Below are 17425 nucleotides of genomic sequence, written 5' to 3' on the forward strand. Positions count from 1 at the left end.
GGTGTAACTCCTAATTACCGCCAGTAGCCGAGGCGAAAAAGCATTATTAATGTGCCACTCCTAATCGGCTAACATGCGGTATCACATCATGTTCTCAGGAGCCACGTTCGGGCTCTCAGGAGAGATGCTGAGGTTTCAATATGTATACAATTTTCCCAGCTAATTTAGACATCAACACCATTCATTTTAAGTGTATTATTTTCAACATGTGTCTTGTGTAAGCATAACTTTCTTGTCTCTGTGGCTAGTCGTACACAGACTGCCTTTAAACGCCCACATCCTAAACCCAGGATTTTGTTTTTCGCTCTTTTTGGTAGCAGCCGAGACAACAAGTCAACGTGTAACTATCATCAAATGAACAGTTACCCCAATGCTAGTACCACAGTCCAAAGCAACTAAACCTAGCGCAAAAGTTTTACATAATAGACAAAATAGCAGCCCTCGCTTCAGGGAGGAGAACCTGGAACACTGAGAGGGGTGCGCAGCACAAATGGAACTGGGTAAACGACAGTTTTTATTCAGCTTTCTGCCTCAGTGGCTGCAGAATGTAGTTCAATTATTAACGGCGTAACAAAACCAGTCCGTTTCATCCAGTAGCCAAAGTGGTGTTTAATGCTTCTGCTTTTGTAAGTAACAATTTACAAAATACAAAATTAAAAATACTAGATTGTACCATTTCAACCCGAATTAAAAGCAGACCACCGCCTATTTCACTATATACATGTGGATAAAGTCATCACGCGGGCTTTGTGTACAAACCACATCATCAGGAAATATAAAGAGTATATCATTTTTATCAATAAAACAAAATTTCATAGTTACAGAAGGTGAAGACAAGTCTTACAAAAATAATTCTGTGGTTCTACTGCAGATTTGACACAAACCTGCCTTAAAGAAATAGTCACCTGTCTCAGCCTGCGTGGCACTCTTCCGTACCTATTACAACAGCTTTATGACTCCGACTGACAAATCCCGAAACAAATCACACACACAGTACATCTGTTGTACAAATGCTGTGACTATAAGCCTTCAATTCGTTCAACTATTAAACTACAACTTGTTTTCATACTGGCTGATTCATAAATGCATTCCTTGCCCCACTAGAAAGCAACGTCTCAGTCTACTTTTGATACTCTCTTCTTTGGATACTCTGAATCTTGACCACACACTGCTCTACTAATCATTACTTGTCAAACATCTCACTTGATGAAACATAACAGGTTTGGAGTCATCTTGCAGTAACTAAACTTTCAGATACCTTTTAGTCTCTTACCTTCCAGCAGCTCTTTTAACTTCTACTGCACAGGAACTGATGCTCAGCTGTCTTTTTTTTGGCAGCTACCATCACCGGGATTTTTAAAAAAACAAGGGTTGGAAAATGTAAAAACGAATTGCCCATAAAATATTACCTGGTTATCTTGGTAACAAATAAGTAATTTCAGTCTTTAGAAAACATTTTGTATTATTATTTTGCAGGAGTTGATAAGCTCTGCTATCAGTATACCGGAATTTGCTCACCATACTGTGATTTCAAGCGAGGACACGTTCCTTCCCAGCCTGGACAGACACCAGTGCTTGCACCAACCTCTATCAGGAGCGGGAGGATTCAAGGCGAGTTTCAGATTTTCAAGGTAACAAGGACGATACAATTTTTAAAACCGCTGCGCTTCTTCAAGATTTGATCTTTCAACAGATTGTACTGTTCTTGTGATTGAAGAAACTTCTCAATTGTCTGAAAAATTCCACACTTTGAAAATATTTATTTTCAATGTAACTAAAATTTATATTGGCTTGGAGGAAATTTACTCCTTCCTAACCAAACAGTCTGTACGCCAACTCAGTGCAGGTCTGCTTTACAGACTTATTTCCTCATCTATTACTTGACTGAACTCAGTATTTATATGGTATCCCTATATTTAGGAAGAATATTTCCTCAATAACAGTCAACTTGGCGCTCGCCACAACTCCATGCACAGTATGGCAAGCGTTCTAGGACTCGGAAAAACCTTTGTCTAAGGATTTTGCAGTCTGATAAACCCCACTGGGAAACTAACCTTTAAAAGCCTGTCACTAGATTTTTGCAACCTCCGAGCTACCATTTTAATTTAAACTGGCTACGGGCTGCTCTCAGAACAGGAGAGGCCAAACGCTGTCACGCCTGCCGTATCTGTTTTGGGCTGAACTCTGCCCAACAGCTGAGTGGCAGCAGGGCACGGCTATAGCTCAGCCGTTCTCCAGACAGCGGAGATCGCTTTCTTCGTGAACTCTGGCAGGTCGCAGCAATTTCCCTCCAGTGCAGAGGGTTAATACACTGCCAGTCAGCTCAGAGCTTTCAGCTTCTGCCCGTACCAGGGCACTGCAGCGTCACACCCAAACAGCACAATTCGGTTAGCTTGGAGCCTAAAAATCTGAAGGTGTTTAAAAATTATATAGTCCTACACACTGGCAAAGTGTAGATGAAATTATCTGTGACAAGCCAATAAAATCGCGTTAGATGGACAAGTTTAAGACTTTTTAAACAGATCTCTTCTAATATCACGATAACTGCAAAGACAGAGTCAGGGAGTGCCAGATACTATCTCAACAACTTTGTGAGGACTCCACAGAGCTGAAACACTGTTCACCTTCGCTTTACGGAGTGTTGTTCAAATAATACTGCTCTTCTATGAGATATTTACCTGCCAGGTTCACAAACTCCGCTTGTTATAAACAAACGAGAAGTTCTGCATGCAAGATTCCTGAATTGGATGCATATTTTGCATTTAAACCTAAGTTTCAATAGGATTTTTACTGGCCTTCACAGCTGAATAGCTATCTGAAGACATTTCTGTCCTCCCATTTCTCCCTGCGTATGTACGGCTGAGCTGAAACTGCAGGCCCTAAATCTTGGTAAATTCAAGGGCCACTTTCCAAGAGTATCAGAGAAAGTGCCCAAGAGAGACAGGAAAAGCTTTTGTATCAACATGACCTTTGGCCCAGTCCCAGGTGAAGACTGGGCCAAAGGCCAGATCAACTTAAAACTTAAATCAACTTTTTTTTTTGTTATAAAAAAAACAGGTACTGAGCTACCTTAAAAGCAGAAGCCTTGTTTCAAGTGTAAAACAGTGATATCCACAGCTGTGCACTGAAAGAGTAACGCATACAGCCAACTGCTGTGTGCTGAACACCACACACAAATCCGCGCCGGGAGCGAATGTCCAGGTGTCCAGCTGTACCGGCGTCACAGGTGCATCTTTAGAACTTCAAAAGAAAAGCAGCGTGGTCCATCTGCCACCTCTCCATTTCTAGAAGCCCAGGATGTGACTGAAGTGCCCCTGAAACGACAAAATTTCATGTCACTAAAAATTACCTCATCAAAACCTGAAGTCTTTTCCTCAGTATACATTTTCAAATTTTGTTTTAAAAGAAACCGACAGTTCCACTAATAACATCACAAATATTCCCTTTTTTTCACCTGAGGAACTCGTGGCCAACTAAAGTCTGGACAGTAAAGGCAATGTTCAGCATTTTTACCACTTCTTCCTCTTCTTCTAAGTCTCTGCCTAAATAGTAACACATTAGTCCAAAGAAAGCTTATAAAGAATGCAACTGAAGTAGTACTTTTTTCTCAAATTTTGTTTTAATACACATCCGTTATTCCTTCTGAAATGCATAGTAGTCATTAAACACACACACAAAAAAAGAGGTCTAAAAGTTAAGATAGCAAACCTCATAGTGATACTGCCTTTAAATACACGTTGAAGTTCACAGCGCTTACAAAATTAAACGTGTTCAGGAGAACCGATGCTGATCAGGCTCCTCACATCACTGACGATTGCTGCCTAAATATTTCTTGATGTGAAATACCATCCTGACAAGACTAACCACAATGAAAAATTGTCTCAGCCCAATATGCTTTGCGTTGACTTGTTCCAGTTTGGATGTTTTAACTTATTTGCACTTCCCTACCATCAGTAGAACAAAGCTTCTTACAGGCTTTTAACATTACTATTGATTATGAAAAAAATGACACCGTTCTTTATCTTGCTCCTCCCTTTTGTTCACTTCAGCTGTTCTGAAGGACTTCCGTAACGCCTCTTAATCGCTGTGACCGTCTCTGGTTTCCCCAGAGTGAAATTTTAACTGTGAAGAAAGTTATCTGAGCTCCTACCGGCTTACTAGACACCATGCTCTAAATACAACTTTTTATTATTTTAAAAGTAGTTTACTAATATAGCTCCTACCAAATTTATTGAAATACAACTGTATTATCTGTTATGTTACTTGCCACAAATAAGTGATTATCCGAAGAGAACACAATTAACAAATCTATATGATCAATTCATCCTCCACACACAGGCAGAGGGGGTACAGCTGAATCGTGCTGTGACTGCAGGGACGCTCGCACAAGCCAGTGTGTAGCAGGGTGGTTACGTCAGCTCAACACGATACGAATTCAGCTATACTGGAACACAGCTCTGCCCGCTCCAGTCCTGCCTTTGTGTGGCATTAACTCCCAACCAGCAAACTCCCCTAACAGGAACGGGGAGCAAAAGCGTCCCTCTGCTCTGCAACTTGAGTTTCTACGCTGAAAGCACAGAAAGATAGCCAAGTAGAAAAATTGTTTAGTTTTGAGATTCCAGTTCTCACTGAGTGAAGTTAGCAAGCTGTTTCCCTTGTTTCTTACCGCTGCAGCTGAAAAGCATTTGAAGTGAATAGAACAGGTCACCCGTTACAACCAAACTTCAGTACATACATGTCTGTGGAAGAGCTGAACGGTACCCCCTCAAGTTACCTGGTTTTTACCTCGAGTTCATTACTAGCCCATAGGAAAAAAACATATCAGGCTAATCAGCCTTAAAATAGAAACGGTGTTATTTGGAATGACAACATTTGTACTCATGTTACACAAAATCAGTCGTAATTTTCCAAAACTATGATAACTGATAGAGAAGTATTTCACAACCTCTAGTGTTGTCACTGTAATTCTGCAATACGACAAAACTGACTTCCTAATGTGCCAATTTCCGTTTTAATCCCAAGATGATCTTTTCTTTTTTGGGTTTTAATCCCCGAGATGTTCTCCATGCCCTGAAAGATTGTAACACATCTGGCAGGTTCAAACTTGGCAGTCCACATACGTGGTCACAGTGGTTTCCATATTTCTAAAGCCAGCCCTGGATCTGGTTTCTGTTTTAGTTTTAAAGATGAGCAGAAATGAGTTAACATGGCAAATATCTCTTCAGTCACAGCTCCTGACTTACGAAAGCAACCTCAGTCTCATAGCATTCCACAGAAACTTTGCCATTAATTCCATCAAACCAAAGACTTTGCTATAAACATTCAGCCTTTCTGAACAAATGTGCGACATTCCCTCACGCCTCTCCTCATTTCGGGCTCTCTAAGGAATCCCATGCGATGTTCAAAAAGATTCAGAGGACGCAAACAAAGTCAAGAGTAGCTCCCATACATTCAAGAAACTTCCTAACGTTTCTTCGGTTAGACAATCGGCATGAAAAGCGAAACTGCAGGAACACTATAACCTCCTCTTTCACTGTTACCAGCCATGATCTTGTGAGGGTTTTGGCCTTCTATTGAGGGGAAAAAAGAGGGTGATTCCGATCTGTCATCTGTTAGTGGGAGATTTGAGCGCTACTGCTGCAGTATTACAGTGTACTACACTGTGCCAGATCATAGCTGTGACTACAGCCTACAGAAATTTTTAAAACACAGGTTTTAGCTCACTTTGGATGCCAAGGGGAGCCTATCTGAATCAGCTCAGAAGTCGGCACTATTCAGACTTCTGTTTTTCAGAGAAGTCAAGTTGTCTGTGCCGAGCTCCGATTGCTACCGGTTCTTCAGCCAGCTCGTTTCAAACCAGCTCTGGGATGTCTACAGCGTAGTATTTTTAGGTTATGTCTACTCTTTGGAAAGGAAGTATCCAATTAGAGGGAAAAAATAGGAGATAGAATGGGATTCCTAAATATTTTATTATGATCTAGTAAATCAAGGAAGATATAAAAATGGGGTAGAGAAAGTTGTATGTTACCGTTTGCTTCAGTTACTTCCTAAACTCTGCTTTTTAGAGTGAATTTGAAAAATGTGTTTGCAGTCTCCATGTTTTCCAACCGCTGCTGAAAACACATTAGTTTGTGCTCTGCTGGCGTACCTCAGAAATGCTAAATCAATCTGCCTTCTTTTATTTACATGCTTTACTCCTGAGAAATGTAATTGCAGTTTTTATTAACTTTATGTTTTATGGATCTAATACTTAAGAACAAGTCTATCTTTTATGTCGCAGGAAGAAGGTTAATATACTTACAGATTCTCCAGCAATACATCTTGGGCAAGGCTGGGCAGTACCTCTGCTCCCGTGGTTTTCAAAAATCTAATGAACAAAAACATACACAAAGCCATCAAAAAAAAAAAAAAAAAAAAAGAAGGGGGCCATTATTTGCAATTTTATTACAAAATGTATTTTAGATGTGTTCTAAAAAATAGATGTTGTTGACAGTGTAAACATACCATTGAATTTTGCTTTGCCTTCGCAGCCCAAGGCCCACAGTCGGTGGAGATTTTCTGTTTGGAATCCAGCTCCATAGCGCAATCCACGAGGTGAGCATCAGCCTCATTTGGAATGGTTTCTAACGGCTTGCACGCTCGCTTCTGAAAGAATCAAAAGCAACATTTACACGTCTCCGCAAGGCACAGGCCGCTGAATACAAGTGTTCAGGATCTTACTGTTTATGACTGATCGGGACCTCGCGTTCATTTGGAAGAACAGTTACGTTAGTAACGGACTACCAGGCTCCAGGCCAGAACCCCACATTCTGTATTTAACACTGCAAAATCTGCAGATCTCACTAAATGTCTCTGGGTCTCAGTTTCACGAACTGGGGATAAAATGCCACTGGGAAAAGAGCATTACTTCACCCTCCATCAGGGTATAATCTAGGATGGCGTTTATCAAAGGAGCGGATCAGGGGAAGTTGTGTGAAATGACTAATTACATCACGGAAATGGAAGGAAAAGCCCCAAGCCCAGTCAGACAGCTATGAAGACATACTTCGTGATGATTTCTGTATCTTTCTCTGCACGCCGTCACCTTTTTACAGCTTTCCATTGCTATATAACCAGTTAACTCCCCGCTCCTGAAGCTCTAACCCGAGCCATTACCTAGTACCCAATGACTCTCGCGTGCCCTGCGCATCAGCGGCTCTCTGCCTCCGGAGCAAGGGCTGGCCGAAGCAGAGATGTCTTTCTCACAGCGCTCAGCCACCCAACGCCAGATCAGCACTCCCCAGAAATACCGCTTTGCTACTCTGTGAGATCCGGTCAGGAACCGGTACGGCTAAGATGTACGTCTGCGGAAGACACTGATCCGAAACCTCAAGAATATCCTTGGCCTGTGACTGCCATCCCGTGCAACGGGAGGACTACCCAAATCCCAGGGGCTCCTTGAAATTGCAACACCAAATTAACAGAATAACGGGAGAATTCAAAACTGACACAGACGTTTCAGGGTCTGACTCTGAATTCCAAAGAGATACACATGCTTTTGAATTTTTTTTTCTGATGCCTTTCTGAACAAACTTTATTTAAGGAATAACAATATCCGATCTCTTTCACAAGCATATGATTTCACAGGCAGAAGATGTGTTGCCACAGAACTAACAGACTATTGAAGCACGGAAACTAAATTTAAAATTTGAATATGTTATTCAAAAATAAAATGGATCAATACAACAGGAACCTCAGGAGAACAGCTGAAACGAGAACACTGTCAAGGAACACGGGATATTTGGACGGGAAGTAAATCAAAAAGTGAAATACGTATTGTACTAAGAAAGTGAATAATATAATAACAAAAAGTCTGAGAAGGTCCTCTAAAGATAGACCGCCTTCAAGACAGACCGCCTTCCACCGGGAAAACATTCTCTTCCCTTTGTTGCTGGAGAACTCGTCCTTTATTAAAAGGTACAGCATAGCGGTGCAGCAGCGTAACCAGCAAGATGTGCGAGATGAAGGAGAAAGGGAAAAAATGACTTACTGCCACACAGCAGAAGAGATTTGGCTTATTAAAAATAAATTCAAGGTATTGTTTTTTGGGGGAGTTAAGATACTTAGCATCAGTGACGGGAATTCAGCATACAGAGTAGATGGCTGACAAGCCTATCATACCAATGCCAAGACAATTTGTGGAAGTTTCTAGCAGAGCCTGGCTTCAGGGAAGACTTCACTCTCCGGAACGCTCTCTCTTAGGAAAGAAACAACCAATACATCAGCCCTGCCCGCACGCAGAAGCAGCACAGTGCAGGATTCAAAGAGCCCGTGATTAACAAGGATCAACGAGCTCGCTATTCAAACAGCAAGCAAGGATTTCAGCAGAGCGACTACTTCTGCTAGGGAACGGTCATGCTAACTCCAGCTTGGAAAGGTAGTTTAAGACAAGCAGCGGCAAATCACATGCTGTCCTACAACAGGTAGCAAGCAGGTCTCTCTGCAGAGAAGATACTCTGTAACTTTCTTTTCCAGCTGGAAAGTCCTGGAAAAACACGCGCGTTTCCACTGATGCGGAAAGGATAAAGGCCTCACAGATGCTGCTTTTCATAAACAGTGAAACTAAACCAGTGCAAAAATGAGCTACACTGAAATAACTAACCTAAACACAACAAAATATTTTTAAGGAAGACTACCATTTGCTTTTTTTTCTTTCTTTTTTTTTAATTTAGCTGTAAGATTTGAAAGATCTCCTATAAGTTTAACGTGTTCCTCACATGCAATTTCTGTTTTGTTTACCACATTTTTAACAGCCAGGCTAGCTTCTGTTTTGTGTTTCACAGCCAGCCGTCCTACAGGTATAAAACAGGTCTCCATCCCGCCCAGCTTTACTCAGTTTAGCTCCACTGGACACCTTTCCATGATGGCCATGTGGAGGTGCTCCCGGACACCATGGCCCAGCTCCCTGCTGAAAGAGGTGCAGATGACTCCGTTTGGGAAAGCAGGAGGAACGTGAGGTCCACGCAGGCCCTTGTTCTGGGAAACTCTGCTTGCAGTCCAGTCCAAACAGAACACACCACGTGAATAGCTCTAGCCTTGAAAATCTGTTCTTCTTTACTGGCCTCTAAATCCAAATGCCTTAAAACCAGTTCCGCACCAATGAGCTCCAGCCTACAGCAAGTTTCTGAAATACATGCAAATAGCTACGTCAAGGCACAAAACCCAAAAGGAAATCATATGTACATATATATAACGTACCGTAGGAGCTGAGCGAGAGCACAAAAAACTGTAGGGAACCTTCCCCAGTTAACAACAGCCACCAGCACAGGACACTGCATGACAGCAGCATCAAATAAGAGGGCGATTAAGACTCCAAAATAGTTCTCGCCCCAAAGCCAGGGATCGGCCTGGCCCTGCTTGCATCAGTCGGCAAAGCCGAGTTCAGAGCTCCCTCCCCGAGTGGCTCCCCGATTCTGGGATAAGATCTCTGCAAAGGTCGGCTACAGCGTCCGTAATGACTTCAAGCCCCACTACTGCAACGGCTTAAAACCCCAACAGGACAGAATCCCAAGGAGAAGAGTGACAAATGTTCTGATCTTAGACCTAGAATGTGCAAAACTCTGTACAGCGTGACAGCCGTACCAGCTAGAAAGTAAAGCGCCTCGTCTGCATTGCCACTCGGGCTCATGCTGCTAGCTAAAATCGAAAATAGAAAGTAGCTGCCAGCTATTTAGCTAAGAGATCCCCGCACCATGGTGAGCAGGTGCTGGGAGACGGAGAGCGCAGTCTGATTAGTGTGCATCACCTCAGCAGCCAAAAAGGTTAAGCGTAGGTGCTTCACCTCGTGCCTGTGACAGAGCACGTGACTGCAGCAGCTCAGCTGTTCACCTAAGCGCATTAAATCGCGGTGACTCAACTGTAATCCGGACCGTTACAACTGGAAAAAAGAAAACAACCCCTAATGTACTGGCTAGGCTACTCTACACAGACAACGGTCTGAGGAAAAATACAAATTCCCTTTCAGAACTACCTTGCAGAGCCTGACTCATGTACTGTGCCATCTACAGAGGCAGCGACAGCAATTCTGAGTTGGTCTCTGTCATAGAAGGTTCAGAAGGATTTCATCCAGCCTCCAGACAACTAGCTCATTAATGCCTTCATTAGCGGACAAACCGCAATTCATGAACCAGAAGAAAGCTATTATTTGCCTCTCTAAGCTCAAAACCAGGAGAAATTCCTTCCTTCCTATGTAACCTTGTCAGTCACAGTCACTGAACTCGTTCCTCCTCTTCTCTGCGAACGGTGTTTCTCTGATAAATGAGGTCCGTCCCCAGCTACGCCAGTTTTTGCTGCTGTCACACACGAACGGCGATGATCAGGTAACAGCGGCGGAGAGTGCGAACACCAGGATAAGTTTTTCTTGGAAGCCCTGTTAACAGAGTTAACAGCTTGGCACTTAACGGGATGGAAGATGCTTACGGGGTGGTGGATGAGACACCTTGTCGGAACGAATCCGACTGGAGAAATACACACACACGAGCTCGGACGAAATGGAAAAACTACTCCAGAAGCGCAACACATGAACACTAAACACGGTTTTCTTGTGAGGCGCATCCAGGCCCCAGGCAGCAGAAAATGGCTAGTGTTAATCGTGCCACCTGGTAAAAAAGCGTATCAGCCAAAAAAGAGAGAAAAAAAAGAAGTCTTGTTTCGAGAAATTCCACTCCAAGTCACGAGAGCGTGCGTGTCCCCCCTGCCTCCAGGCAGGCCCAAAGCTCGATGGCGCTCACACAGCACCGACTGCCAACAGCGCTACCGGCCCCCCGCCCGCACCCCGCGGCGGAGGCACCCGCCAGCGGCCCGGGGTTAACGGAAGCGGGGGGCACCCCTACCCCCTCCCCAACCCCGGGGCCAGGCCGATCCCGCCCGGCCCTGCCGCCGCGCTGCCGCCAGGGGGCACCGGTTTCCCCGCGGTCTCCCCGCCTCCTCCCGGCCCCGGGCCCAGCGGCGGCCCCCGCTTAGGGCGGGCGGGCGGACCGCGGGACCCGCCGAGCGCGGTAAGGCTGCGCAGGTTGCGCGCCGGGGGGCCCCCCGCGGCCGGATCGGGCCGGAGCGGCCGCTCCCGCCCAGGGCGGGAAGTTGGGGGGGACGCTCCCCACCCCCCTCCCCGGTCCCGGCCCGCCGCCCCGCGCGGCACTCACGCGCTCCGGCTCCCCCGGCTCCGGCTCGGGCGGCCGCAGCGCCCCCCGCCGCCCCCGCGCGGGCAGCGGCAGCGCCGCCATGTTGGGCGGGCGGGAGGCCCCTCCGCGCCCACTCCGCGCCCCGCGGGCCGGGCGGGCCGAGCCGCCTGAAGCCCCGCGGCCGCTCCGAGCGGGGCGGGGCCTGGGCCGGGGCCGGGGGGCGGGAGGCGGGACGCCGCGCCTTGCCGGTCCGAATGCGTGACGCGGGGCCTTACAGCGTGCGCGGCGGGCCGCGTCCCGCACGGGTTTTGACGCCGCCGCTCCGCATTTCTCGTGCGGGCGAGGAGCGGCGAGCGAGGTCCCGCCGAGCGGGGTCAGCGCCGCCGGTTTGCTCCGTCATGTGACGTCAGCTTCGCTCCGGCGGAGGGGAGGGACGGCCTGACGTCATCGGGGCGCTGCGTCACCCCGGTGCGGGGCAGGAGTTGCCGTTTCTGAGCGGTTCTGAAGTCGGAGATAAAAGGATTAAAAACTGGGCAGCAGTGTGATGCCACCTTCAAATCCCCGGCGGCCCCCGTGCTCTCCTTCAAACCCTGCAGCTCTAAACCCAGAGGGTTTTAAAGTTCGCACAGCAGATGGGGGAAAAAACCAAAAAAAAAAAAAAGAGTAATGACTGAACGCAGAACTGACAAGAACACCTCGGCTCGGCACTTCCTTTGTTCAGAAGTTGTCCTTCTCTAAAAGGAACACGTAAATGCCACGCGATGGTGCACCAAGAACTCTGTCTTCGGGAGCAGCTGCAAATTCGAGCAGTGCTGAGTGTACTGATTTTGACTTTTAGGTTTGGGGACCGAAAATCAGTCTGCACGCAGACGTTCAGGTAAGCGGCTGGGCAGTACAGGGAGCTGCGCGGAGCCGGTGTCCTCCTGCCCGGGCTGCCGCGCGCTGTGCTGTTACTGCCTCGTACGAGGACAGGCGGTGAGCTGCCCGTCGTTATCTCGGATGAGGTCACAGGAAAAGCACCTGAGTTTCAATCTAGAAATGGCCAGTTTCCAAACAGAATCATTCAGAAGCTTCCAAGGATCAGCTGCAAATTCACTCTCACGACAGCAGAAGGCCAAAATCATTCGCGCAGGCTTGGATCTGAAAGCTGGCCGCACAAACTGCACGGTGATCCAGAACGGGCAGATACTTGTTTCAGATTAATTCTGAAAAGATCGACAGAAGATTCTTTTCTAGAGGATGACGCTCTTCTTTAATGAAGCCAAGGTGTCTTCTGCATCCTCTATCTCCTACCAAAAGGGAGAAAACAAAATGCAAGGGAGGAGGTGTGACTGAGCAGAATTCAGCAGTGCTCGTCACTCGCTGCCCTGTATGTCACAGACAAAATCAGAGTCCGTCACTTCACTTTTGCTGGGTTTTGCGACCAGCACGGGACAATGTCCTCAGACAGGAGGGTGTAAGATACTGCTTGTCTCTTCTGCTCTGCTAGATCAAGCTGTTTTGCAAGAGAGAACATGTATTGTCAAGCCATCCTTGGCATTCATTGCTCCTGGAGCTTATTCTTCGCTAGGGATCCAGTTGTACTTACCGTATATGCTCTGTCACATTCTTTGAGCCTGAGGGCATATCACAAAAAATAATCCACAGATTCTTTTTTTTTTTTTTTTTTAATTTAGCATTTGACATGCCTGATAGAAAAATAACCCTAAATCTGGGTAATCCAGTTTGCAGAGCATCTGAAGCATAAGTAATTTCAGAGTTTGAACCAAACCCAAATCCATTCACAGCAAATCAGATTTATTTAATTATTTCAAAGCCACCTTCCAATTCCACCCCCAGAGCCTATTCATGATTCTTGCCAGTATAGCCAGCATTGTGGACTGGCTTCCCGTTCACATTCACATGTTTAGAACAACAGGATGCACAATAAAAAGCAGGCGTTTTGTGACACATCCATCTAAATGTGTCAGTGGGTGGCGGGGGGGGGCCTTTTCTGCAGGTGCGAAGTTTGGAAATGGCAGTTCCATTTGAAAAGTCTCATCGGACATAAAAACTGCAGAGTGAAGTCATACCTGTGTGAACAGGACGGGTATCAGTTCTCTCCCTCCATGGATATTTTTCTGGGTAAGAAAAAGCTTTAAGTTGCGAATGGCAGTCATGCAAATCCAAAAGGGTGATCTTGTGAAGTGACTAATTGCTTATGCGACGAAGACCGCGTGACCCGAAGTAAAAATGCAAACGCTACAATCACCAGATTTTAAGAGTTCAGTAACAAAGGCAGAGGATATATAATTTACAAACCTTTTCAAGACAACTTGGGAACTAAGGGGATAGAAATAAAAGAGGTTTACATGAATAAACCTCCAAATGCGATGTCTTGTGTTTTCAGTTGGGGATGACCTAGTCCACCCCCCTACTCAAGCAGGGTTCCCAGGGCAGGCTGCCCAGGGCTGCGTCTGGTGGGTTTTCCAGTTCATCTCCAGGGATGGAGCCTCCACAGCCTCTCTGGGCAGCCTGCTCCAGCATTTGGCCATCCTCACAGGAAAACACCTCTTTTCCTGTGTTCGTGTTTGCCCTGAGTCAATACACTTAGCAGTCACAAACCCATCACACCTTCCAACCCGTTTCTTTGCCCACCTTGCTGAGTGCTGTTAAAGACTAATGACTGTGGGAACTCTGCAATTGTAGACGTGTTCGTTCTTTTTTACGTCCTTGCTCCAAAGCTAACTGATACCTTCAGGTCTTCAACTGGGTCCTTAATTTTACCGTTTTCTTAGATGAAAATGTCAGTATTGCCATGTTTGCTGTATCTGATTCCCTGTTAAGTTCCCCCTCATTTTGTTTTATCCCCTGTATACAACTCTTACTGACATTTAATCAAGGAAACTAGTGACCTGTCATAGCCTTGTCCCACTGCTATTATACTAAGACCTGACACGTCTTAAAGTGAATTCTAGTCTTCTTTCAGAATATTTGCTCTTTGTTTTGCAGTGTTCATACTACACAATCTCTTCACCACCCAAACCTACACATTCTTCCAGACCAAAGTCTTTCACCTTCTGAATTTGTCATTTTCACCCTTTATAATCATATCACACATTCTTACCACATCCAAGTTGTTATTTTTTTTTTCTCTTCATGTTCAAGGCTCTCCAAACTCCCTAGAATAGAAAGGGACGATGAAGTCTCCTTCCACGAACCAAGAAGAATGGTGCGAACGTGTGGTTGTGCGCATGTACTGAATTTCGTCTTTGCTCCAGCGAAAGCAGGTTGTCACCATCGGGTATCTCTTGCTAGACAGCAAACAATTTCGTCTTGATTCACAACGACTTTTCAAGGAGGGAGAGAAGCTTATGTGTTAATTGTATCATCTAGTCCTCACAGTTAAGGCCCCTAGGAAAAAAAGCAATACGTAAAAATAAAATAATTTTATCAACAACAGTAATCTGTTTTAATATAAATTTTAATTTTACTCTGAATGCAACCTTTTCCTTTAACCACAGTTTTTTTTTTTCCTAGGATCAATCTCAATTTGTACAGTCTAGTAAATCTCACCAGTTCAGATGCCCAAGAAGCTGTTTTTGCAAGAATCAACCAAAACATGCTATTCTTAATCACTTTCTATAAATAAGATGCCAAATTACTGCATAATAAGAAGCCTTTTGGAGCAAAGGACAGACTAAATTCCCAAAAGCATAGCTGATGATATATCAGAGTAGAGAAAGGATGTAAACAGGTAAAAGAAGACAAGGTGTTGCTCAGGCATATTCTAAATATACTAGTTTTTGTTTTACACTGTACATGCACTAATAAATACTATTTCGGTATCAAAACAGAGCTTATATATATTATCCTCAATACTTAGCAACTTCCAGCTGCATTAATTTCTTCAAACTGGAGTTACACAGTCTCTCTACTGCTACGTCATTGTCTGAGCGCGGCTCAGGAAAATAGCATTTTGCAGCAGTAACTTTTCGGACGCACATAAAGTCGTGGGTTCGGGGACTGCCTACAACGAGAATTATGTTAAAACACATCAATATTTTAGGGGGAATTCCCAGCTTGAATATAACAGAATAAAACCCGTGTCTGTAAGGAATATGCTCTTCCGTACTTCAGCACTGCAATATGGCAATTAGCAAATGTAAAACAAGACACAATTCTTCTGTAAACTGACTCATTCAGGCAGGGCTGGAAAATACGAGCGGCACTGGGGAGCGACCGCCCACGCCGCGGCGGTGTGCTCCGTCCTCAGGTTTTCTTTCATCCCGATTCGGGTATCGCCTCTGCAATCAAGTTCTTTGCAAGTCGAGGTGAGCAGTAGATCAACTGGGCGCTATGGGAGGCTTGCCAGATTAATTTGGCCCGCTGCCTGTTGTTCAATCTGGAGTCATTGACGCCCCGCGTTTCCCTGGGACCGTGCTGCCAAATACTCCATATGGGATGCCCAGAAATATGGCCTAATGTTAGGGAGATTTAGTTCTCCCCCGTCTCAATGGGCCTATCCATTTTTAACAGCAATCCTGGTTTTTACCTTCCAAATGAACCTTGAAAAGGTCTTGTGAACCTTATTAAAGAACGAGGTTTTAAATTATGTGACATAGCTGGAGTTGACGTAGCCTACAGAGGAAGACGGTTATCTCCAGAAGTTCCGCCTGTCCTACAGCTGACGTAGGGCGCGTTGTTCCTAAGGCGTAATCACGTCATCGAGCTTTGGTGTGCAGAGTAGAGTCCCGCGTCCCGCGTTGGGTTGGTCCGAGCAGCACGTAGGCTGTGATCTGCGCCGAACTCCCTCGCAGCGAAAAAGTCGCTCCATTTGTTGAAAACAGGTCAGGCCATGGGACCAATAATACGGACAATAAATAATAAACCAAGAGTTAATCACGCTACGATGGCGTGTTTTCTTATTGCAAAAATTATAGTCTTTTTCCAACAATATAAGCCTGTCTTTAACACATCAGAAATACTTAGGTCAAACAGAATTCACATTTTGTGTGGCACTAGCGAACTTAAAAGGCGAAAGAATTTACCATTAGAAAATGGATTTGTTTGCGGAATTACATATTTCAGTCTTAATGGCACAGCGCTGTGTCCTGTGCCGCTCCACACAATCTCATACTTTGCGTTAGTCCTGAAAGAGCTGCAGGAGGACGTTATAAGCTATTTGCTCAATGGTCTAGATTATTTAATATGGGATTTTTTAAATGATCTGAAATCTGAAGTAAAATTGTGAAATCTGTGGGACTTATTTAACTAACAGAAGAGTCTGGAATTTAAACAAATTTTCTTTGAAACAAATATTTTATGGGGAAAAATTACTAGGTTTTCCTTGTTTTGTGACTGAAAGGAACAGTAATTTTTAAAAGCTCTGAAATTCAGCGAAAAGTGGTATAAAATCCCAAATATGCTTTCCCTAAAGATTTTATATTCTTACAGATTTCTAACTATGCTACTGATTTTCTGTCAAGTTAAAACGTCAGAGGAAATATATAGAATTAGACTTTCTTGCCTCCCCTCATTCCAAATAATCTGACAGATGCAGCAATCGGTAAACAGAGCTGAGGTTCTCAGACTTCTTATCGTGTCGGTGAAGTCTTTTTGAACTGATGCTTTTATCACAACACCAGTTAAGATGAACATATAACTGCTAAGACGAACAATTTGTGGTGTTTTCGCTTCATGATTCACAACCTTTGTTCAGAATTTTGTGAAAATACTTCTAATTTATTCCAAAATTTTGTTTCTAAACTGGCTTGGTTTGGTTTTTTTTTTCCCTCCCCCTTTTGTAATGAAGCCAATTAAGAAACTTTGAATGGATACACAGTGAAGAAGACTTTATAAAAATTTTCAAATATTGCTTTTCAAAAAAATTTCAATTGGTGCTTTTCAAAAGTCATCAAAAAACAACTGTTTTGTTGAACAAGGAAAATTTAGAGTGGTCTGAGAACAATCTTGACCTTGAGTCTATTTTCAGTCGGCCTGTTACTCTACTATGGTGTCACACACTGACTTCAGGCCTTTCCCCCGAGTGTGTGCAGCGTGGCAGCAATGTACTTTATGTCAACTACAATTTGTTTATACAGAGATGTAGTTTTACATCTTTTTTTCTTTTTCTTCAAAGTACTTATATAGTTGGCTTTGTTAGAAAAATTATTTGAGAAAAAAAACAGTCACTCAAATTATTAATATTTTATTTTGGATTTTGTTCTGTTGTGCTTTTTGAGATTTCAGATAAAATATTGTTGATGATTAATGTGTCAAATTTT

The 17425-nt window shown here is 44.3% G+C and overlaps 1 protein-coding gene and 1 long non-coding RNA gene across 5 annotated transcripts; one reads left to right on the forward strand and one right to left on the reverse strand.

Moving 5' to 3' along the window:
• Positions 1–594: 594 nt before the first annotated feature.
• Positions 595–11308, reverse strand: C7H10orf143 (chromosome 7 C10orf143 homolog). 3 transcript variants are annotated; one of them, XR_015259008.1, is made up of 5 exons: positions 11181–11308; positions 6505–6645; positions 6302–6367; positions 3070–3314; positions 595–2408 (listed from the first exon to the last, which is right to left on the reverse strand). XR_015259008.1 is itself a non-coding variant. In XM_086751651.1 (4 exons), the coding sequence occupies exons 1-4, from the start codon at positions 11259–11261 to the stop codon at positions 3285–3287; spliced, it is 315 nt and encodes a 104-aa protein (XP_086607777.1). In that variant the 5' UTR covers positions 11262–11308; the 3' UTR covers positions 595–3284. The 3 variants fall into 3 exon arrangements, 2 of the variants coding, with proteins under 2 accessions (XP_086607777.1, XP_086607776.1); XM_086751651.1 differs by having other exon boundaries at positions 595–3314; positions 6505–6642; XM_086751650.1 differs by having other exon boundaries at positions 595–3314.
• A 130-nt stretch (positions 11309–11438) lies between these two features.
• Positions 11439–16922, forward strand: LOC147600144 (uncharacterized). 2 transcript variants are annotated; one of them, XR_015259009.1, is made up of 3 exons: positions 11439–12036; positions 13159–13283; positions 14307–14667. It is a non-coding gene; the product is annotated as an uncharacterized LOC147600144 (long non-coding RNA). The 2 variants fall into 2 exon arrangements; XR_015259010.1 differs by lacking the exon at positions 11439–12036 and adding an exon at positions 14679–16922 and having other exon boundaries at positions 12130–13283; positions 14307–14428.
• The last annotated feature ends 503 nt before the right edge of the window (positions 16923–17425 follow it).

Source organism: Chlamydotis macqueenii, chromosome 7 (genome assembly GCF_036417535.1).
Source record: "Chlamydotis macqueenii isolate bChlMac1 chromosome 7, bChlMac1.mat, whole genome shotgun sequence".
In the NCBI taxonomy this organism is placed as follows: domain Eukaryota; kingdom Metazoa; phylum Chordata; class Aves; order Otidiformes; family Otididae; genus Chlamydotis; species Chlamydotis macqueenii.